This window comes from Centropristis striata, chromosome 11 (assembly GCF_030273125.1).
Source record: "Centropristis striata isolate RG_2023a ecotype Rhode Island chromosome 11, C.striata_1.0, whole genome shotgun sequence".
NCBI classification, from domain to species: domain Eukaryota; kingdom Metazoa; phylum Chordata; class Actinopteri; order Perciformes; family Serranidae; genus Centropristis; species Centropristis striata.
In genome coordinates this window covers 18,352,545-18,376,796 of record NC_081527.1, presented here as the reverse complement: position 1 = coordinate 18,376,796, position 24,252 = coordinate 18,352,545, and the positions used below count along the sequence as shown (strand labels likewise).

The 24,252-nt window shown below is 41.7% G+C and overlaps 1 protein-coding gene across 1 annotated transcript in view; it reads left to right on the top strand.

Moving 5' to 3' along the window:
- The window catches only part of LOC131980004 (cadherin-2-like), a 61,506-nt gene extending 41,031 nt beyond the window's left edge, over positions 1-20,475 (top strand). The window contains exons 4-16 of the mRNA XM_059344126.1: positions 1,529-1,696; positions 2,659-2,814; positions 4,197-4,341; positions 4,616-4,788; positions 6,505-6,642; positions 7,117-7,302; positions 7,984-8,237; positions 8,892-9,034; positions 10,134-10,367; positions 11,567-11,800; positions 12,056-12,195; positions 16,432-16,596; positions 19,216-20,475. Of these exons, the coding sequence (XP_059200109.1) occupies positions 1,529-1,696; positions 2,659-2,814; positions 4,197-4,341; positions 4,616-4,788; positions 6,505-6,642; positions 7,117-7,302; positions 7,984-8,237; positions 8,892-9,034; positions 10,134-10,367; positions 11,567-11,800; positions 12,056-12,195; positions 16,432-16,596; positions 19,216-19,422 (2,343 nt within the window). The 3' untranslated portion in view covers positions 19,423-20,475. The remainder of the gene's footprint in view (positions 1-1,528; positions 1,697-2,658; positions 2,815-4,196; positions 4,342-4,615; positions 4,789-6,504; positions 6,643-7,116; positions 7,303-7,983; positions 8,238-8,891; positions 9,035-10,133; positions 10,368-11,566; positions 11,801-12,055; positions 12,196-16,431; positions 16,597-19,215) is intronic.
- The last annotated feature ends 3,777 nt before the right edge of the window (positions 20,476-24,252 follow it).

Below are 24,252 nucleotides of genomic sequence, written 5' to 3'. Positions count from 1 at the left end.
TATGAGGTGACAAAGTGGTAATTAATTTCTGTGTTTGCATAGGAAACTATGTAGTATTTTGCAGGACTTGACTACCCCACAAACAATCAAATTTCAAATAATTTCTTGCAACAGTATAAAAGATACTTCAAGGGACATGACAGCTCCATTGAAATTCCAGCTATCATTCATTGACATTGACGGATTTTACATATTGTTTTTCTGTTTTCCTTCCTGCCTCGTTTTGTTCAAGGTTATTTTAACTTTCTCTGGCACTACTTCAGTCTCCTCAGTCTCTGGAGCAGCATAGGCAATTTGAGCCATCTGTGTGTTTAGTGTCTGGCTTGCAGGTACCATCCTCCTTTGTTTCAAATCTCATTCATTACAGCCGAGGGAGGATGGCAGATCCATTATGGAAGCTGGTCTGTCTGTGTGGGTGCATTTTATCAGGACATAAGAAGAGGTCTGCCATTTAAAGCAAACCAGTGCTGGCAGTCTGCGGCTGCTGCAGTAGCCACACCAAAGCATTCCCAGGCATAGCGTCACATGTTGTACTGTAGATATTATAAGGTACAAAGACCGTCAGGAAAAAATTGATTGCTTGATTGAACACACATTTTGAATACGTATTAAATGGCATTTGGAAGAGCTTATTAGGTTTGCAGGAAATGGCAGCCTGGTTCCTTTTATCGACACATCAATTTTTGGTATAACCAAAGGGGAAGTGTGGCTGCTGTTGCTTGAAGCTTAATGGTTACACAATCAACATTAGGTCTTTGTCTCCCGCAGGTTAAAAATGGTAAACAAGACAAAGAGTCTAGAGCAATGCTAGCAGTTATGTGAAGCTGCACTTACTTTAGCTAAACATGATTGCAGTGGTAATGCTAGCATACTGATGTTTACCAAGTCCACCATTTAGTTAGCATACTAACTAGCCAACAGAAATGAGATGGAACGCTATAGAGTGCAATTAAGTCCCACCAAATTCACAAAAACAATTCATCATGCTCCATTGACTTGGTATTGTTTAAATGTGCCTCTTTGTCGATTTGGACTGATAGCAAACAACATAAAAATGCCTAAAAGAGGCTGTGTGAAGGGATGCACTACAAACAGGGTGTAGAACCCATGACTTGTTTTTTATAAGCTGCTGAAATAAAAAAAAAAAAAGTAGCCTTTTTAGAAAGACAAAAATGCATACAGGCAATAGTGAGGGTAACCAAAATAATAATCAAAGTAAAAACAATTAATCCTGAGGAGGGATGAATGATGACATGGTTGTTTAAACATTTAAGTCAAAACCACAAAGATGAACCTCCTCTTGGTGCTTGAAGAAAATGTACTCAGGAGGTACCAGAAGCCATACGATTCATCCTCTGTGGACCATTATCCAAGGTTTCAGTCTGTGGTGGACTGTATGACCAACCAACATTACCATCTAGAGAACTACGCTGCCAGCATAGCTAAAAATGAATCCACTTTCTTTTTTTTCTCAAAGATATGATCACTAACCACCTCTTGAACCAAATAATATTCTTTTTTTTTAAAGGTCCAGCAAGTTGCTGCCCCTCCAGTCATGTCCAAGGATTTGAAGGAAATAGCATTTCCATCACGAAACACGGACAGCCAACTCAAACGCATGAAGAGAGACTGGGTCATCCCCCCAATCAATGTCCCAGAGAACTCACGAGGCCCATTCCCACAGGAGCTTGTCCGGGTAACGTAACTCACCCAACCACATGCAAGCACTGATGCACACACAGACACACACACACTCTCACAACATGAAAGAAAAGGCTTTTTGCTTGATATGACAACCTTGTAGGTCCCATTTGCCCTAAGCTCCTACTCAGTGGGTCACAGTCATGAGACTTATGCCTTCACAAAATGCTTTATATTTACAGCACTTTGCTAAAGGTCAAGGCTCTTTTTTCTGCTGTATTATTTATCTTTTGTTTCAGGGGGCGGTCGGTACTAATGTAACCTGGCATTATTTAGAAGCAGTGAGAAATCTGAAGTGCCCACCAGCGCAATTGTTCCTCGGTTGCCTGTTAAGATATTATACTCCTTTTATCATGACTCAAGGACAGGCACAGCTAAATTCATTTGCAACCATTCTCTGGTCACGACGGAATGTGGATGGCTAACAGAGGACAAGCAATATTATAGGACAGCTAAGAAGTATATCCTTTTTCAGCATATTAAGCTGACTTCCTAACCGAGTTTTAAGTCCTGTACATGCCATTTGTATGTATTATGCTTAATCCGGCCATATTAGAAGGGATGTTTCTGGGCTTTAATGGATGATATCAGGATGAGGAAATGCTCTGTTTGCTCAGCATGGATCTGGGCTGTAGGCACAGAGGGCCTCGGCTTACATCGCAAACAGGATAGACAGCCCAGCCAAGACAGAACTTCAGTACTGCACGGACGCAAACACTCTTTATATGCACTCTCTTACTTGCAAAGCAACCTATTTTAAAACTTTTACTGTGTTTGGTGCTAAAATACCTATCACATTTATACATAAACACAAGCTTTTAGCACATAAACCATGACATTTTAAAGGATCCTTATTAAAAATGTTCATGTGTCAATGTAAAAAGGGAAATATTAGTTGATATGATATCAGCCTCAAAAATCGAGTATTTGTTTATTAACAAATCTTTACACCCACAGATTCGGTCGGACCATGACAAAAACCGGTCCCTCAGATACAGCGTGACAGGACCTGGTGCTGACCAGCCACCCACTGGCATCTTCATCATCGACCCAATCTCTGGAGAGCTATCCGTCAACAAGCCCCTGGATCGAGAGCACATCCCCAACTTCCATGTATGTCAGACACAATAGTTTATAAAACGAAAAGTCACTTTAATGATTTCCTTAGAATTGCAAATTGTATTTTGAGCTTGTTTCATCAAGAGAAATGTGTTCTCGCCGCGAGTTGGCAGGTGCTCAAGGGTCACGTGTAGCCTAAACAGTCTCCTCAGACCCAATAAAGACTCGGGTCTCCCAGGAAATGTGACTTATCCGTCTGAGAATGTAGAGGATTTAACGTGATGCTTTTGTGTGTGTGTGTGTGTGTGTGTGTGTATGTGTGTGCGTGTGCGTGTGTGTGTGTGTGCATTAGAGACATTACGATAACCTCCAGCTCCTTCAGAGCTGCTTTACTCATTAGTGGTCCTCCCATTACACTGCAATAGTCTTTAAATTATATAGCTTAGTTTTTAATGTTATTCAAGCATGTGCTTTAACACAAACTCATAGACATCAAGCGAGGCTGTCGTTAAATGAAATGATAGACTTCACCAGTCTCTTATGTGATCTTTTCTAGTCACAAAACTTTCACAGCAAAAAAACATGAACTGATGTCCATACTGGCTATGTTAGCTGTATGTGAACTGTACACTGTAGAGCAACACAGGAGCAGTTTTTTTTTAGTTGTAAACAATTGGTTTGCCTATTTCCACCTATTATCTGTCATTTGTATTACTAATTTTACGGTGTGCCCTTGACACTAACATACAAAATAAGGCATTGATTAATTTACACATGAACTAGTCTGTGAGCTTTTGCATGCAGAGTCATGTGATGTGTGTCATAGCCTGTAGATTTTCAATAGAAATTGTATTACCTGTATTTATTCTAGAGCATGAATGGGCGGAATGACAACATAGATGTATCAGTGAATTGAAATCCCATGTAAGGCACTAACCTTGCAGCAAAGAGGCATTTGAAGTGCAAATATGCAGCAGATCAGACTTGTTTTTCTAAAACAGAACTGAACCTGTACTGACCCAGTGTAGGCAACAGAACTGAATAAAATCAGAGAATATCTTTTTTAAGAGACAACCAAAACAATTGCAGCTGAAATACTTGTGTTTTTGTCGACTCTTTGGCAGGTATGTGACTAAGTCTAATAATTTGTTTCGCTTTTACCACGCTCAGGCTTTAGCTTGTTGTGGGAAGACGTTAGTCTTTACAATTATAGAATTTCTCTCTTGGTCATGCTGGTATGATAAGAGGATTTTCCAAACCGTTTGCTCTTCTACATACAGTAAAGGATTTTTAGTGATGGTTAGTGGGGTTAATTATCACAGCAGTTCAGTGGGTGACATTGAGCAAATGCTTTGTCCCAATGTATTGTTTGCACAGTTGAAAATCCTCCTTGCTTGAACAGTTCTACAGTCCAGTTGTGTTTGTGTTTCCTCCAGCTGAGAGCTCATGCAGTGGACCTGAACGGCAACCAGGTAGAAAACCCTATTGACATTGTGATCAATGTGATCGACATGAACGACAACAGACCCGAGTTCACTCATCAGATCTGGAACGGCACTGTTCCAGAGGGTTCCAAGCCAGGTAATGTACCACATAAAGCCAAGCACGGCATCACACTGTATGAGCAACAACCGATTGGCTGTAGTCTGAGCCTCCGGCTTCACATGCTGCTGTAGTGTTAACAGATCAAACAGCATTGATGGCATTCCTGGGGTGGCCACTTTGTTCACTTTGCTCCAGCTGTATTTAAGCGTTTGAGATCACAAGAAAGAACATTGGATTTCTATACTACATAGAGCTCAATACGGCACTGTTCACTCAACTTTGAATGTCTCTTTGTCTTTCTGTCGTGTAGGAACATTTGTTATGACGGTGACTTCTGTTGACAAAGACGACCCAAAAACAGCTAATGGGATGCTGCGTTACAAGATCCTGTCTCAGAATCCAGAGAGTCCGACCTCCAATATGTTCACCATCAACAATAAAACAGGAGGCATCATTACTGTGGCAGCAGGCCTGGACAGAGAGGTGCTTGACACAGCTTCTTATTTCCATTATTCTTCTCCTTCTCTTTCATCCATTTATGACTTCATCTTGATTTCATACACCTTAATGGTATCACAATTATCCTCTGTATTTAATGTTTATGAATGTAGATAATGAAAATATTGTATCAGCACTTAAGTGAGATGTTCATTAGCAAGGCCACCCATTATATTCATTAATTTCTGTTTTGCATTGCCACCTGCTGTAGATGTATATCAACATATCCATTTTTCATGTTTACAAAAATGGGCTGAATACTTTTTTTTAATATGATGACAAAACACAGTTTGAGTATATTTGCTAATATCCAGAGTGTCTGAAAGCTAATGAGCCAAAGTGAATTTTGTTGATCACCAACTAAATGAGAAGTAGAAATGGACTTAGCTCTTTCACACTTATTTACTCTTACAAGGAGGCACCGTGCATCAGTGAGCAGCTAAACGTTTCCTTTCCTTCATTCCCGACTTTCTATGTCTTTCTTTCTCTAAAGCAGAAGCTATACTTGTATTTTCCTCTCTATTTCCCATGCTGTAAATGCTACCACTCTTTCATTTAATTGGATCTCATGGCTGTTTGAGAAAATAAATAAAAAAATATAGAAAGCTGGAGCCAGTTGGTGCAATTCTAGTGAGGGCAATCTGGCTAGGTGGCTGCTCAATCACTTCCGCCCTGGGGCCGCCGTTTTATGTCCGCCAGTTGCCACCATGAAAGTAATTTGCCCGACTCTCATTACCTAGCAACTGGTCCGTCACCTGAGTGGCTGTTAATGTGAAAAGAGTCATTTGTTAGCTTCATGATGGTGTACATAGCTGAGGTGCAAGTTTCACACATGCAGTCTCAAACTCACAACCCCCCACCGTAGAGAATAAATGAGATTTATATAAAAAGCCACAATTAGTCATCCTAATTAACAAGCTAGCCAGTTCAGATTTGTTTAATTTTACTCGAACACAACCACAGTCCAGAAATAAATCCTGAACTTAACATGACAATTTGTCAGAGAGGTGTGGATTCAACTCGATGGTCATTTTCGAGGCTGTAGTCAGAGGCAGTGTTGTGTTGAACTGTACTATTATTATTATTATTATTATTATTATTATTGTGGGTTTTTTTTTTAAATATTTTGTCCTAATTTGCATGCAGCATATTAGTCAATGCCGTCCTCACTACATAACCACAGAGTTAAAGATAGGAGATAGGAAGAGATAGGAATTCTGCACATAGTATTGCATTGGATTGCATCGATATGGAAAGGGTTAGCTAAAGGGCTGCAACTAATGATTATTTTCATTACAGATTAATCTGCGAATTGTTTTATAAAATGTCAGAGAATAGTGAAACATGTCCATCCATCTTTCTCAGAGTCCAATGTGATGTCTTTTCAAATGTCTTGTTTTTTTTGTCAGTCCTAAAGATAGAGATATTCAGTTAAATGTGATGTAAAATAGTGAGAAGCACAAAATCTCCACATATAGAGGCTGAAAACAGCATTCTCTGCTGTTTTTGCTTAAAAAACAAGTTGCTGATTATTTTTGTCGATCGACTTATCAATAAGTCAATAACATTGCAGCTCTAGTTGCTGAACTACAACTGAACGTTCAGCGAGGAAATTCACATTCTTATAGACTTTATTATGTTAGAAAAATCAGAGAATCATGTTTTAATCCTGTTATTGCTTCTCTGCCCTTTTCTCTGCAGAAAGTGCCTCAGTACACACTGATCATCCAAGCCACTGACATGGAGGGCAACCCGATGTACGGCCTCTCCAACACGGCCACTGCTGTCATCAGAGTCACTGACGTTAATGACAATCCACCAGAGTTTACTGCTGAGACGGTAAGAACTAAACTCATATGTGAGATATCAACGCAGCAATCTTTGCGAAGGGAAAGCACCACAAGGACCCCTATTTCACCCCTTATATGCACTCAACTGCCAGTTCTGCTCACTTACCTAGTTCTGCTTGACCAGCATTTCTGAAGCCATACAGATATACAAGTAGCCAGCCATGCGTTAAGTGTTATATCCACCTCCAAATGTTGACACATGCAACTACTGGGATGTCTGCCCAAGTGAAAGAGGCACTTACTGTGCCCGCGAATCACTGATATTTGTAATGCTACTGTTGTGCCATCAGGGGAGGACATGGAATGAGATGACCATGACGACATGATAAGTTACCTTAGATGTCTATTTACCCGAAGATTGGTCCTGCTGTGCGGTGTGAAGCTGGGCTCAGAATATTTTCTGCTGCCACAGCAGTATCACTAACAGCTCGCTGTTCTGTGTGTTCATGGTTTATTCATGCAGTTTTTCGGCGAGGTGCCTGAAAACCGCGTGAATGTCATTGTGGCCAACCTGACGGTGACTGACAAGGACCAGCCCAACACACCCGCCTGGAATGCAGTCTACAAAATCACCGGGGGCGACCCCACCGGCAGGTTTTCTGTGCCCACTGATCCGACCACTAACGAGGGCCTGGTAACGGTCGTCAAGGTAAGGCCTCCTCTTCAAACTCCACCCCTGTAATTCCTTGGGGATGCATAGTAAATGTATGTGTGCTGTACTGAGAGGTTTGGGGGTGGTTGTCTCTCCAATAATATAAGAAGAAAATAAGAAAATGTGTTACATCATTCCCTCTTAATGAAGAGAGCGAGTTAATAATCCAACTGTCCAGTTCACTTGCTTAAAGAATGGAAGCATTTTGCATAACACAACTTACAGCAGACAATTACTGATAAAATTGAAGGTCACTGCAGCTCATTTGTCACATACATTACACTTTACAATCAATTTTCTAACGATGATTGGTCTGGTGCAAGTGTTCCTCGGATTACGTGTATATTCAAAATCATAATCTATAATTAATAATTGGTACCTGGTTTTAAAATATAGACATGGCTGGTAGCACAAGTGCTCCGCCAGCTCTTTTGCTGTTGTGTATCCTTCGACTGACCACAATAGGAAAGAGTCTCTTTATCGCCTCTCATCTTCGTCTATTGTGAGCTTTCACAATAAGATTTCTCAGCCAAGAGGAAGAAAAAGCTTTCATTCTTTGGGTTGCTCACTTACCAGTTTCACACCACCAAAAATGTAATATGATTCTATTTTGTTTAATTCATCCTGTATTCTAATGCACAATCCACTCTCCATGTACTCTCTATTACTGATTTCCAGCCGATTGACTATGAAATCAGCAGGACGTATGTGCTGACAGTGGAAGCGAGGAATGAGGTTCCCCTGGCCAGAGGCATCCACTCTCCTCGCCAGTCCACCGCCACCGTCTCCATCAGAGTGATAGACGTCAACGAGAGTCCCTACTTTGAGCCCAACCCCAAGCTTATTAAACTGGAGGAGGGGATGATGCCTGAGTCAACACTGACCACATTCACTGCACAGGACCCTGACCGCTTCATGCAGCAAACCATCAGGTATTTTTTTTATCAATCTGGAAGTCCAGTTTTATAGCTGAATTTCCTAGATTGCCTCTGAAATAAGCGGCAAACAACATCAATGATGCTGGTAGGGTTATAACTGACTGATGTGTGAAATAGGTTAAGTTTCTGCATCATTCCTGCTCAACATGCATCCAGCCAGCATCTCATTCTTGTTGAACAAGCCCTATTTTTTCCCCCGGTTCCCATCATCAAACGCCTTGCCTCACAGTTGTTTGGCCGTGGAAGAGTTTATCAGACTGAAAACAGTCCATGTGAAATAAGCTAGCTTTGTAATTCCTCGGTTTGTCCTACAAATTAGTTTGAGCTACTGATAACAACACGCCAGTTTGGTCTCCCCTGTGAGGCTTTTCTCAAAAGTTGGAATAATTATGTAAAATGCATGACGTCTGAAATATTTATTCTGTGCAAACAAATATAAACAAAAGAAGAAAGATACCACAACTGGAAATGGAGACTAAATTCACTAGCAATATTTCCCTCCAGAAGACAAAATTGAACCCTTTTTAAACTTTTTCACTACTTTTAAAAAAAGAACTTGCAGATAACTCCTGACTTGAAATGCAGCTTAAAGTGAATAGTAGGGATTATAAATCACTGTGTAAGCCTCTTTTTTTCTTCTTCCCTCAGATACTCTAAACTGTCAGATCCAGCCAACTGGCTAAGGATTGACCCTAACACTGGTCGCATCACAACGATTGCCATTCTGGACCGAGAGTCGCCCTATGTGAAGAACAGTTTGTACAATGCAACATTCCTGGCTTCCGACAGCGGTATGTAATCATTCAAGTGGTCCCGAATTTACCAAAAATACCTTGTTGAGCTGCCGTGATACACCGGTTACATGGTCTAGGTGTTTTAGCCAGACTGTTACACAAGCACTCTATTCTCTGCCATTATTGTTAGAGCATTCAGGAGGAGATAATGCTGCCTTTTCAAAAGAAAGCCTCACAGATGTCTAATGTAGCCTACCTCTTAAAGGTCACTCTTCCACAAGGCAATGCTCTGACTTCAACTGTGATGTTTTTCACCTAAATCCAGTTCACAAACGCACCGTATCTATTGAAAAAAAAACTCTTAGTTACAGTCACAAAGATGTGCTCCGTGCCTGAAGGTCAACCTTGTACTAGGCGCTTGATATGTCTGGAATGCTGACCACCTTAGCTGAAGGTTAATGTGCAAGCAATCCCAGAACCATCCAGCATGTGGATATATTCACCTCTTCCCTGCACTGGCGGGATTTACCTCTGTTCAGGTTTACCCTGTTCTGCGGAGCATAGCTTAGGCCAATAGGCTTAAAAACTCTACCAATAAAGAGGTTTCTCAGCATTAATGGGTCAGGATTGGATGACTAGCTCCTTTGAGCGTGGACTGAATGGTAAAAAAGCCTCTTAGCTGAGTGAATACATAGAGGAGCCTGAGAGGAGCGACAGTGGGCTCTGTTTGTCTGCTTTAGTATTCCCATCCCGTGTCCTTCGTCAGGAAGACGTTCTTCAGGCGCACGCGCACACACACACACACACACACACACACATACACACACACACACACACACACACACACTACCCAAATGTTCTGATATCTCCCTCTTTCTGTCTACCTCCTCACTTGAGATTAGATTCTCAGATCAGTATGCAGTTTGGATGGGTCTTCTCCCACTAGAGTAAATAGCTGTTTAGAGTGTCTTATTATAGCATGAAACCCAAAGAAAAAACTCCATACTTTACTTTTTTCCTCTGTCGACTGCATAATGACTGCAAAATGAGAGCTGGCATTTGAAGAGTATATATTCCCATCCATATGTAAATTTAAGAAAAAAATCCCCTTTTCCCATAAATATGTATGTGCTGACTCATTTTCTGGCCCATGCAGGTATACCTCCAGCAAGTGGCACAGGTACTCTCCAGATCTACCTGCTGGATATCAATGACAACGCTCCCAAGGTGTTCCCTCAGGAGACAGAGATATGTGAAAAGCCAGAGCCAAATGCCATCAACATCACTGCACTTGATGGAGACCTGAACCCCAACGCTGGGCCATTTGCCTTCGAGTTAGCCCACCGGCCCATTGATGTGAGGAGAAACTGGACCATCACAAGGCTTAGCGGTAAGATACAGAACACACTGTTCTATACTAATCTTCGATTGGCAATGATTAAAGGAATACTTCATCCCTTCAAATGATCATTTGTATATCAATTACTCACCCCATATTACCTCAAATTCTTAAACAAAATGTTTTTCCTACACGCCTCCACGGGAAATGAAGAATACAAAATTTGAGAATGAGTTGAAAAAATGGGGGCGGACATGTAGCATGCCTGTGCAAGCGTGAGACTGTGCAAAAATGTTTGAAATAGTAAGGATTTTGCAAAAATGCACATTTGGGAAGTACTGAGCATCGGACTGGGTGAATAAGATTATACAGCATGGGTTGTATGACGGATTGTAAACAGATGTTTTGAGCATGTTTCATTTAGTTCATTTCATCAAGAATTTTCTCAGTTTTTGAAATCTTCATTCTGGTGGAGGCATACAAGAAAAACAACATTCACTTTACACATTCAAGGTATACAAGAAGAGAAGATCAGTATTTCTCAATTAGGTGCATTAAATAATTACAAATAAAACTGTAAGATATATAACAAAATAGTTCTAACATCCAGCAGTCTGTTGTTTAGAAGAGCTTAAGACTTTGATCTGTGGTTCTTCTGAACAACAGTTTGGAAACGTGTAAATAGTAAACTGCAGAGGGGTCAGGTAGAGCGGGAACAGACAATTTAATATTATATTAACATTTGCATGCAGGCATTAATTGTTTATGCTAATTTAGAATAAAAACACGAGCAGTAGGAAGTAATTTATTGTGTTTAGCTATTAGTGTGAGTTGAACAGCAGTGAATATATCTTAATAGGATAATGGCATTTGGATTATTGCAGCTGGGAATTTAGCCTAAGCAGCATTATCAAAAGGTATTCAGTAGATTTATAAGCTCCAAATCTAAATCCCGACCATGTTTTGGATTAGATATGCTGATGCAACTTCCAGGTAGGAATTTATGCCGCATATTTGTCGTAATAGGAGTGTAATCGTACTGTGAACATGGCATACACAAATGACTATTCAGAGTTTTGATTTAATCCCATCTGAAAGACTCCTCTACCAAAGAAACATGGTGTTATTTTATTTATATACACATTGAGTAACCTTAATCTCTTGTCTCACTACTGCTTATGTATTTACTCTGACAAGAAGCCATCAGGAATCACTTGTTCACACTGTCTTTTGTGCTCTTCATCTCTCAGGTGACTATGCTCAGGTGAGCCTGAAGATTGGCTTCCTTGAAAGCGGTATCTACGAGATCCCTATCATAATCACAGATTCAGGCAACCTGCCCATGTCCAACACTTCCTATCTCCGGATTAAAGTGTGCCAGTGCGACATCAACGGAGACTGCACTGACCAGCAACAAATCATGGCCGCCGGCCTGGGCACTGGCGCCATCATCTCCATCCTCCTCTGCATCATCATCCTCCTCAGTGAGTGTCTCAGTGCCTCTCTCGAACCGCACATCACATGAACGCACACAGGGATTATAAAGGCAGCTAAACGTTATCCGAGATACCGCTAGATTACTGTAGGATTACCAAAAAATAGCCTCGATCAGGCCCCCATCCAAGCTCTAAAACATCGGATCCGATTACATTTGTCTGAAAACATGTAAGTTATCATGTTTTGTAATATGAGATCTCTCTCTCTCTCTCTCTCTCTCTCTCTGTCTGTCTGTCCGTCAGTTCTCGTGCTGATGTTTGTGGTGTGGATGAAGCGCCGTGACAAAGAACGCCAGGCCAAACAGCTCCTCATCGACCCAGAGGACGATGTGAGAGACAACATTCTCAAGTATGATGAAGAAGGTGGAGGAGAGGAGGATCAGGTAAGAACAATGCAGTAAACACAAGTGGAGACTCCTTAAAGGGACCGTTCACCCCAGAATCATACTTTTCCTCTTAACTGTAATGCTGTTTATATAGATTGTTTCGCTGTGAGTTGCTTAGTGTGAGATGTCTGCCGTAGAGATGTCTGCTTCTCTCAAACACAATGGCACTTCAGTTGAAAAACACATTTGAAACAGTCAAGAGTTTCTTTTCAGTTCATACATTAAACTGCTCTCTACAACTGCTCTCTGTCTAGAGAGCAGTTTAATGTAGCCGGGTGGAAATTTTTTCGGATATATTTTTTTATACTTTGACCACTACAAGCAAAGTGCCATGTAGTTCCATTATATTGGAAAGAAGGCAGACATGTCCGCTGCCAAAACTCCAACCCTTGGCAACTCGCACCAAAACAATCTAGACTGATAACTAGCACTTCAGGTTAGCAAAAAAATGGTGTCTGTGTTAACAAAATGTTTTAAATAAATTAGGTTTTGGTTATTTTTAATTGAAAAGTCCTGTGCTGCTTTGTCTCCTCACATCCCGTTGCTTCAAAATAAGATGTCTCATACATTTGAGCACCAATTTGGGTTTCAACAAAATTTGAATCAGACATTTTTTTTATTTTTTATATTTCTCGTAGGTATCAGTAGTAGAGACATTTAGTGCTGGTATTTCGAAAAATGTCAAACAACACTCCAGCCCTACATACCATGAAGCTGTGCAGTGTTTTTTCAAAGGGTGACATAAAGCGAGTGTGTGGTCCGTTTTAGTGAGAAAAATTCAGGTCACATCTACAGTATGCAGCACAGTAGCAGTTTCTGTATAGCTACAGCAGGACAAGGGGGACCACCTAGACCCTTTCTGCTCGCATACATGCATCTACAATGTATTCTTTCTACTGTCAGACCTTCTTATTATGCTGCTCCAAGATGCACTTCTCGGTCAAAATGAGCAGTAGGACCGTTTTCACCGCGAACTGGAAATTGTACCCTTCTCCTTAGAAAAAAATGAGCTGTATATGGAAATGTGGAATCAATAAGACAAACACATTTTGATCCTATCAGTTCTGGAAATATTGGAACTGTTTCCTCAACTGGAAATGGTTATTGCTGCACACGCATGCATGCACGTGCGCGCACACACACGCGCGCACACACACACACACACACACACACACACACACACACACACAATAGAAATACATTGCCAGCAGCATCAATAAAGTCACATCTCTTTATCCCCCTGCACTGATCAGGCACACACAGACACAAACTCAATTGTCCTAATGACCCCTTGTTAGCAGAACGGAATCATTTTATAAAAAAGGCAGTAATATACCAAATGGGCTATTTTCTTGCTGCTGGCTGAAGTGATGTGGTGGCTTAGGTAAAGCAGATATGAGCAGGAGACCCCTGTCTGACCCAGCACATTGCCAAATTAGCCTCGGAGACTTGTAATTGGTAAGCTGATGTCATTTGGAGATAGACATCTGCTGTGGCACAATAATGAAGCTCTGTCTAAGGGTAACAATATGACTGGAAAGCCATTACACATCAGCTAGTGATTAAGCAGGAGGGTGTGCAGTGTATTCACATCCTCATTTTCACACCTAAACTTGTGGACCAGAACATGTTAAAGAGGAAACTGTGGCATGATATAACATCCCTCAAACACAAACGAGCGGGTGCAGCAATTTATTGAGGGAAAACAAGCTTCCATTTTGAGTGGCACAGAGGAAGGCAGGGCGCCAGGAGAAAATGGTCTTGTCTGCGGAATCGAGAGAGTCAGTGTTGGGTAAAAAATGGTCCTAACTTTCCCAGCGATGTGGTCTTTATAATGCCCACCTCTGTTCTCCCTATCTCCCGCTGTGGAGGAAATTGAAGTGTCAGACCATTGGGCGCACTCAGAGTATATGATTTTAGTTGCTGCTGCCATTGCCCTGGCTTGTATTGGTTTGTGAAGCACTCATTTCATCAAATGCAGACAGCTGATCTGGCCGCGCTCCCTGGACATGGAAAAAATAATGCCGAAATAATAGCAAATCAAGTTTTTGTGGAAAGGTCCGCAGGTGACAAAATAAAATGTGGGACAGGGATGAGTCACCCGCTTCTTCAAATGACCTCAGAATGATTTGATGCACATTAACCAGTATGGCTTTGGAGGCATGCTTAGAAAAATATTTTGATTTGTTTTTCAAGCCAATGCAGTAAGTGAAACAAAACAAATCCGACCCGTTTATGCAGATTGTATAAATGCTGCTGTTTTTGTCACCAGAGACAAAACAAGCTTAACATGCAGACGAACTATAACATAGCAGATATTATCTCAGGATAATCCGGTTTTTTGCAGCTTCTACGACGAATTGATTAAGAGAGGGCAGACTATCTTCTTATCAAACTGGTCGTGTTGGTCTTAGTCGACTGAGATTGCTTTAGTTGATTAGTTGATTTTCATGCTTTTATCATTCTTAATGACTTATGGGCACATCTCTGGTGACACGTGATTCCAAATGGTGCTTTTGCATGGTTCTTTATGGAGAAACTCAATTTTACTGATCCGTCAATTAAGTCAATGAATCAATTAGTTAGATTGTTAGTAGACTTAGAATTTCATATAATTTTGGCCATAATGGGGCCATAGTGAGCACACACAAAACGTTAGTAATGATCCATCCTTGCGTGTGCTCATAACTCCTCTGTGTACGAAGGTCAGACTTGTACCTGTAAGTCTCTATAAACTGTGATGGATCCTGTATCATCGTCTGTCTGCTTGTGTTTTTTGCCCCATTTAAAATATTTTTGGTGATGTTGCTGCTTTCCCAGATTCCAGAATGAATCAAGTGTGTACACTGGTTGATTACCACTAGTTATTGTGGCAAAAACTATGAAATCAATAAACCTAGTTTAGTTTTAGCTTGCTCAGCGATGTTTCATGACAGATTAAGTGTATAAGGCGTAGTATTGTTCAGTCTCCCGTGTTTGAATGTGGGTCATGAGTGCCAGGAGCAGCCATTTCAACAGGCCAATGTAAGTGTGAGGAGTCAATTCCCTGAAGGGGGGCTGGTATGTTATTAGACCTTCCTGCTGAGTTCAGCCATTATACGTCTATGTTCCAATTCCTGTCACCGACTCCTGACCCCTCCGGTGTGTGACCTCAGAGAAGGTCAAACAGGAGTCAGACTGAAATGGACCAAAGATGATGGATGGCATTATTGCGCGATGTGTGGTGACCATTGTTCTTCCCCGGCTAGCCTCAGGGTTTACTGTCATTTCCCATGAAATCAAATTACACATGAATAATCAATGTGTTTGTTTTAGGTTTGAGATGATACTTATTAGTGTGGAGTTGAGTAGGTGTTTGTCAAGTGCCCGCGTGCTTCATTGTGTTTGTATATCTGGGTTGTTTGTGCATCATCACAGGGTTTATATTTATTCTCATGTTTATTTTTACATTGGAGCGTCTGCAGCCTGTTTTTTTTTTTTTTTCCCTGGGAGTGAGCGTGCAAGCGTCTGTGTGTGTAGGTACATGTGCAACTGAGCAAAGACAATTTTGAAGGGGGATATTAGAGATGGATGGATTACCGAAAATCTTCTAAAGAGGGACAATCCATCATGCACGCTTATTAGGCACACACCCTGATTCTCAAATGGCATTTCTCTATCATATCTGCTGTCACCGTGATACCATCCAGTCATTGAGCTCAGCGCCGCTCTTCACCGCAGCCTCTCTCTCTCTCTCTCTCCTTACTCCTTTTTTTTTCTCTTCACTCTTTCTCCTCCTTCTTCCCTGCCCATGACTTTGCACAAACTGCGAGCCATTCAGGTTGCCTTGGTAATGTTAATAGGATTAGCAATGGCTTATGCATATCCACCATCCCGTGTCTGGGCATTGATTAGAGCAAAACAGTCGCCTGCACATCCTTCCTGCAGCACACCGCACAAGTACAAACACTCTGCAGCGTATGATGTGGTCCTCAGCTTGGACCCCCTAAGTGCTGGCTCTTTTAATGTGTCAAATTGTCCCTGGGCTTGTGCTTCACAGACAAGAAGATTTAAAGTTTCCCTTGTGTACTTAACTCTTCCCGCTACATTCGAACTTTAAAATCTTCCCTCCACTCAGTTGAACTTCTCTTCCTCTGCGCAGCACAAGACGTGTTTGCCTTTTCTAGATAATCACGCTCCGTTTGGGGTCTCCTTGCGCCGCTTAGCTAACTCCCATCTGTCTGTGTTCCCCAGGATTACGACCTGAGTCAGCTCCAGCAGCCGGACACGATAGAGCCTGATGCCATCAAGCCGGTGGGAATCCGCCGTCTAGACGAGAGACCCCTCCACCCTGAGCCACAGTATCCCATGAGGTCAGCAGCACCCCACCCCGGAGACATCGGAGACTTCATCAATGAGGTAAAAAGCTAAAAGCGGACTTATTGAAAAATTGAGATCGTTTTGTTGCATGGTAAAATGGAATCCCCGGAAAATAGCTTAAGTGAAAGGACCAGTGCTATTACAAAGCCTGAATATCATTTTCAAGCTGAATGACTTTCTTATAAGAAATTTGTGTCTAAATAAACAATTTGGTTTATATAACTCAAACAGTTGTGTATCGCCTTTGAGGGAGAAAAAGACTTCAAATCGAATCAATTATTATTTGAATAGTTTTCATCTTTTCCCCGCCAAATGTAGAAACTTTTCTCATCATACTTGAACATATATATAAAGCCCCAAAGTACATGATGCTAACTCACTTAGATACGATTGTTTTTTTTCCTCACTTTCCTCCAAAGTAGAGTTATAGATGTGTCAGCATAGAAATAGGAGATGAGAGAAGCGATACATTGGCTTTCTATCGGAGTGCACTGCTCAGAGTGCCCTCGTTTGCCTGAGGCCATCATTGACTCCAGCATGAAGGGAGAATGTAAAATGAAAAGAGCAGTCATGTATTTTTCACAAGCTCCAACAGACAGAGTTTCACAGCATTACAAATGGAGTTCTCTCCTAGTTTTTGGATGGCGCCCATGTTTTTAGATTAGAACTTGCTCTTTCAGCTCTGCTCCCCCGACCATCTATCTCACAGATCCCTTTATCCAGGCACCACTCATTTTCACCCTCCGCCGTGTATCATGAATACGCATAATACATTTGTCGTAACGGCCAATATCGTGTCGAAATGTAATGTTTTGCACCGCTCAATAAGGAACAGCCTGACAGTGCACACCAGCCTTCATCAGACACGTTATTTTAATGTTCTCACAAGACCTTTGAGATATTTCAAGTCTGAGCATGCTGACCCAGAAAATGCCTGCCGCAACCAGGCAACGTTGATCTGTTTTTAGTCCCAGATTTGACTGTCGCTAAAGCTCAGTCATGGTAGCTCCAGCGCTCACATGGAGCTGGAATCTGACCTAACTGATAAGGGCTAGCCGCCAGAGGAGCAGGGAGACAGAGAGGGGTGAGGGAGGGGAGGGGGGTCTGATCTCCATCCTGCAGTGCGCACACGCCCCAGGAGCCTGTGCCTCTTAATTACATTAGAGGGACAAAAAAAATTAGGTAGAGGTTTTAGCATAAGGACTTTAACCCCACAGTCTGACTATTAGTCAGTTCTCTCAAAGGTTGTTGTGGGGGGCGGGTGACATTAAATACATCAGGACCAACTTGACACGACCTCTGTTGGTCACAGGTGGACACAGTTCCACAGAGGCAGACAAAAGCTGAAGAGATTGCGTTCATTGTTTTTTTGCATAGTGCCGCGTTTCTGCCCTGGCAAGGTTGGTCTCTGAATAGAAATACCAGTGGGTTTTATTACACAGCTCTTTTGTTATCTGTGGGACAGAGTGACTCCCAAAAGTGAGTTCACCACTTCACTGAGAGTCGTGATTGTCTCCAGCACAGTGGATGACTCAGTTATTATGAAATTACGAGACTGTGATTGACTAACCTTATGAAACTGCCAGTGGGTTTTTGGTCTTAGATGGAGGGGGCTATAACCAGCAGAGCGATTATGGTTGTAATTGTAATGAACGATCCATCTGTCATATTTCCCACGAAATTATCAGCACCACAGCCCTGAGCAAATACTTAACGAAAGCTAACAAGTGGAAAATAATCGCTAAGTGCCCAGGCACTTTAATTCAATCCATCTTTTTATTTGAGAGCATTTCAGCGCTATAATGGCAGCATAGAGGAAACTATAAATCTTTGACAAGTTCCCAATGAGCTGAGGTCTAGTTTTTTTTCACTGTTATGTTGCTCCACTTCTGTTAATTCATTTATTATTTGTTGGGTTACCTCAGCTGTGGTGATAAGAGGGAGAAACCAGGCTCAGATCCAAAGTGCTTCATGGCCAAAGCACATCTCAACTCCTAGATTAGCAATCCATCAAGTCTCCTGAGTCCCGTTAGGGAATGGGGCTGGAAATCAATGACAATCCATAAGGACCTCTTGTGACGTTATGAGGATTTCTGGGAATGTCGAGAACAATCTTCAAAATAGAGCCACCCCCACCAGCAGCACGAGCCTCAAGATAACACATCTCTCATCTCTGCCTCAGCAGAGCTCAGTGCATACTGCTGCTGTTTAGGCAGGACTCTGATAAATACAATCTATTAAAGATGTTGCTATCTCGATGAAAAGACAAAGTATCAGCACTGGAGTTGTGAAGAGAGCGAGTGGTGCTAGTGGGGGGAGGGGAGATGATTTCAGTCATCTGAGGCTGCTGGACATTCTCAATCTTGGCTTTTGATCAAACGGCTGTTAATCCGACATCCCAGAAACATCAGGAGAGTTCCAGCCCAAACACAGAGAAACTCACAAAAACACTGGAGCCTTATTAATCAGATTTCCTGAACAAGTGGAGGTAGATCCACTGCCTGGTTTTAAGATAGATTAGTGTGTTTGTGTGCAGCAGTGGGGGGGGGAGGGAAGGGGGTTGTGTCAATGTGGCTCCCTCCTTATTGCAGACAGTGTTGTCGTGCAGACGTGGCTTATTCTTCTCATCTAACCATGGTTTTATTTGCTCCTGTGCAGGGACTTAAGGCAGCAGACAACGACCCAACCGCTCCTCCCTACGACTCCCTGCTAGTGTTCGACTATGAGGGCAGCGGCTCCACAGCTGGCTCCCTAAGCTCCCTCAACTCCTCCAGCAGCGGGGGCGACCAGGACTACGATTACCTCAACGACTGGGGCCCTCGCTTCAGAAAACTGGCAGACATGTACGGTGGAAGTGATGACTAGGACACACAGCCACCCGGTGATGGATGAAAATATGAAAAGAAAAAAAAATTGAAGAAAAGGAAAGATTTCCTGTTGATGGACATGGACAGCTTCTGATATTCCCTGAGAGAGTGAGGGAACTGTGACAGAAAAGAAACAAAAAATAAACATTGATTCAGAAATTTTTTCAAAAACAACCAACCTAGGCTTATTGTTGTAGTCTACGCATACATATGCTTGTTGAAAGCTTAGGCATAGGCTGTGGTCCAGTTAAGGAGGATGTGGGAGGGAACACTGGTGGACTGTCGCCACTTGGATTGTTGGTGTTGAATGCGCTCAGTTACACTTGAATTTCACAGTACAGAAGCACTGGGATATAATGTGCCTTTTTGTACATTTTTTTTGGATCTAAATGATTAGTTTTATGTTCAAGGCTTTAATGGTACTGACTTTTGGAGTGATTTCAAACAAAGTATGTTACACTCTGGTATGCTTCTACATGCTTTTTTTCTTTGGTTACACAATGCTCCTGTTTGTTGAAGATTATTTAAATAAACAACAAAGATGAAGAAATGAAGGATCATCTGTTAGCTTGGATGGAAAGAAAAAACAAGAACAGCACTGTACAGTACGCTAGACTTCTAGACTTTTTCACTAAAAAATTAAAATTATGCAGCTGGTTGCAAATAAAGGGAGTTATGACTCATACTTTTGTAGCAGATTTTTTTTTCTTTTGTTTCTGAAGTGATGTAGTATTTTACAAAAACAACAAAAAAACTGTTTTGGTCTAATCTATGTACACTTCATTTGCCTTAGTCATCATCTGATATTTTCAACTTTACTTCACTGTAAAAAGATGTGTGTACATAATGTTTTTTTTTTCTTTATCTTTTTTTCTTTTGATGTAGTATATGAAGAAGTGCAAAAAGTTCCAAACTTGTAAATGTATAATTTGGACGGCAAATTCAAGTTTTTTGCATGTTTTTATCTTTTCATGACAACAAAAATGAAAAATGTTGTTTCCCAAATTTATTTACAAAGTGAAAAAAAAATAAAAATCTGGGTGACATTAAATGTGTAGAAGTTAAGAGAGTTTTTGTATAAAAACGTGAAAAAAACACTGATAAAAATGGAAAAGTAGTGATCTTGTCAGCACAACTGTTGAATTTGTACCAAAAAGGGGGTGGGTGGGGTGGGATGACATGCTAGGCACTAATTACTGAATCAGCTTTAAGACTGGAAAAGGTTTTGGACTTAAGCCTTGAGGATAACCATGTGTACTGGAAAACAAATTATACATCTCTGACCCCAACCATCCAAATAAAATGCTAATTTTGGAGCTAAAACTAAACTGCCTCTTTATTTATTTGTTTTTATTCAAACTCAGCATTGTTGCAGAGGCGTAATTAGATTGCGAATTGTGCAATCTATCTCAAAGTACAATAGCTTTAAAAAAAAAGTTCATTGTACAATATTTTACCAGAGGGGAAAATAAATCATTTATACCCTTATTTATTTGTTTGCTCACTGTACACACGCAGAATGCTTCAGGCCCCTACAGGTCTATAGAGGATAAGTTGTGTGGCTTGCAGGCTAAGAAGTAAACAATAAGCGCATTCTGTAACACTATCTGTCTGTTCCTAAGCCAAGTCAAGGTCAAAAGCTCATGGAAATGCCAAATCCATGCAGCACCTGTCTGCTATCAGGCATGTGACCTGTAAAGTACTGTAGGTCAGATTGGGCTTGGCCTCAAATGAAGAATGCCTCCAAAAACTGCCTCTAGGGACTTTATCTGCACTCTTGGGACACGTGGCAGGATGAAGATGGGATTGACGTGTGTGTGTGTGTACTGTATGTGGCGGTGCGGTAACGATCTGTCCAGCCGTCATGTGTGCGTTGAATCCGTATGATGGAAGTCGTGCCTTTTAGCCTTCACCTGCCCTTCCCTTTCCTTTCCCCTCTCTATTACTGTGGGACTTGTAATTCACAGAGCCACCGCTTGCACACAATCAAATAGATGTGGACATGGCTTATTAATTCAACCAAATTAGACGAGAGCAAGTTTGGTTTTGTAGTCCTCACACAAAACGCAGTGAACGTCTATTAGAGAATAACCAGTGAACCGTACCTGCCTTTTGTTTTTCAGCTGGTGTAATCAGTGTAGCTGCTCTGTGTTAATCAGTTCCACATCCTGTACCTCTTAAGAACACCAGTCGTTTTCATACATCCTCCTGCATGTGGAGGAGTTATTTTTACAGAGTTGATTTCAAGTGACCTTGTCTGGCGCATATCACTTATCTCAAAGTATGCAAAGCTGTGCATTCCCGCTTGCCAGAAGCAACATGAATTTTACGTCGCCCAGTCGGGTGAAATGTTAAACAACAAACTGTCTGACCTCGAGGTGTTGTTTCAACTGCAGCTGACTCAGATTTGTTATGCCAAATCACTTCCTTTTACTTTGAGGTTTTTAAAACCACACCGCTGGCTTTAATGTGCTTCCTTTTGTTTCTGCTTTGCCATTAGAAGCGTTCTACCACTTAAACCTTTGCCTAACTGCTTTCTTTGCTTTGATCTCTGGCAGCAACAGATGTGGTTAGTGACTCAACATCTCAAAAGGGCTTCATCAAATCCTTTTTATGGATTAGATGTGCCCAAGCAGGACATATTGTCAGAGGAAGATTTTACAGCATTAAAGGAGTAGTTAGACATTTCTGGACATTTGCCAGCTGTGTATTTAACAGACAGATTTGAGAGCGATATCGATCTTTTCATCCAACTCCCAAATGTCAAACTCTTTCTTTAAAGTATACACAAAAGATGAGACACTTAGTTGCGGCATAGTGCTACAGTGTATATTTGTCCAGTTCTTAATGCTGCCTCTTCCCCAGCTTTAACTCCTCTCCAGGCTCTCCCACCCTGCCGTATTGTCATCTTGATGTTCAGATTGCTCCAATGGGTTCATATCCACCAAGCAGTCAAGTCCTGTTTCATTTTTTAACCCTCAGCAGGGGGAGAAAAAAAGAATTGATATTCCAGCACCGCACTTCAATTTCACAACATGGATTATCCCCGAAGGAAAGCTGGCAATCTAAGAGAGCCCAGGACATAAAGGCAGCGCTGCACAGCTCGCTATCCACGCCCAAAACATACAGCTGTGTACCGTTCTTAAACAATGCAAGCAAAAGAGTCTGCTTCAGCTAGATTGATGCTGTAATATATTTTATGGAGAATTAAAGAACAATGTATTTTGAGGATTATAATCATTGGTATTGACTGACTGAGCTGTAATTGGAATGACTATTGTGTGAGAAGCATATTTTCATCATTTATTTGCCATATGGTCCAGCAAGGATGGGTGAAATAATTGCTGAAAATAGTATCTCATTTGCACATTTTAGCTAGCTGTCAAATGGATAAAAAATAAATAAATAGTAATGCAAATATGCAGAAAATTATTTGCAAAGCTAATTAAGTTGGATGGGAATGACATTGGTTTCATCTGCCAGTTTATGCCTTTGACATACTAGATGCACATTTAAAAAAAAGAAGAAAAAGAAAAAGCACCTCAGGAATACAAAGATACATAAATAATGAATGTGCTATCATTTGTTGGCTAGCATTGTGGGCTTTGTTGTGCATCCTTCTGGCTCTCGTGTGCACATTGCATTCCAGTGACTCCATATCTTTTCCCATTAGATACTGCAATATGTGCCGGGCACATTGTTGTTTCAGTTTTTATCCGAAATATTAACTCCAAATGCGAGGAGGAACTCAACTTATAACCCCTGAGTACTCCCAAGATGTTCTCTTTGGAAAATGGCTGCAGATTGCTGTGCTTACAAGCACCCCAGGGCCCCTTTTATTGACTGTGAAACAATGCTTTCACCAACACCCCCTCACCATCGCAGATTTACTAGACAGCCATCCTCAGCTCCTCAGTGTGTGTGTGTGTGCGCGTGTGTGTGTGTGAGAGAGTGTGAGAGAGGATGGCTGAGCAAGTGTCACAGATCCACCCAGCCTCCGTGGGGGGACTGTCAGTAAACATGCAGAATACAGACTAGAATCCGATGCAAACCAGCTTCTAAGTTATGCTGCTCCTGACCTTTGGTGGACTTTGGGAAGATGGATGCTACCCAGGCTATCGATAGAAATTTCTGGCCCTGCAGCAGCAACAGCATATTTCTTATGGTTTCCCAGTCCCTGCATGCTACCTTCGAATGAATAAGTAAGTAGGCTGGATGACAGGGAGCGCTCACACAGGGCACATGCAGTCTTTAATGTATTTGTGTAGAGGCAGAGTCACTTGTGTAGAATCAATCAATTTAATTTCTACGCTGTTGCCCTTTAAGTGTAATATTAGATCAATTTGTTTGGATTGCTTTACCCACACAGGTTAGAAGGGACCTGTTCTTGAGTCCCAGGTCTTTGCAATCAGACCAACACCCTTCCTTGATCTACGGCTCCCTGTGTTCACCCTGACTGCAGGCAGATATCTCTCCAACAGCTCACCCTCTGTTCCAGCAGATATTGTTCTGCCTCTGCTTCGCGATACTGATTTATCAGCTCTCATTTATCAGGCCCCATCCCACCATTATTCTCAGTCCACGCAGAGCCGTGACACCGCGGTCACAGAGCCGGGGTGGAGGCAAGGGCGAGGTGGGGAAGGGGCGGGGCGCACCGAGACGAAGATGATGAACGCCATTTCTTTCATAAGATGCATATCGGCTGAGCATGAGATTTTCAGCTTGTATATGAACGTTCAATGTCACTTTCTGCTGCCTGCGAGCGCACGGAAGGAATTTCTCATCTCACTGTGGTTTCTCTTGCATGAATGGTTGATGTGCTCCACAA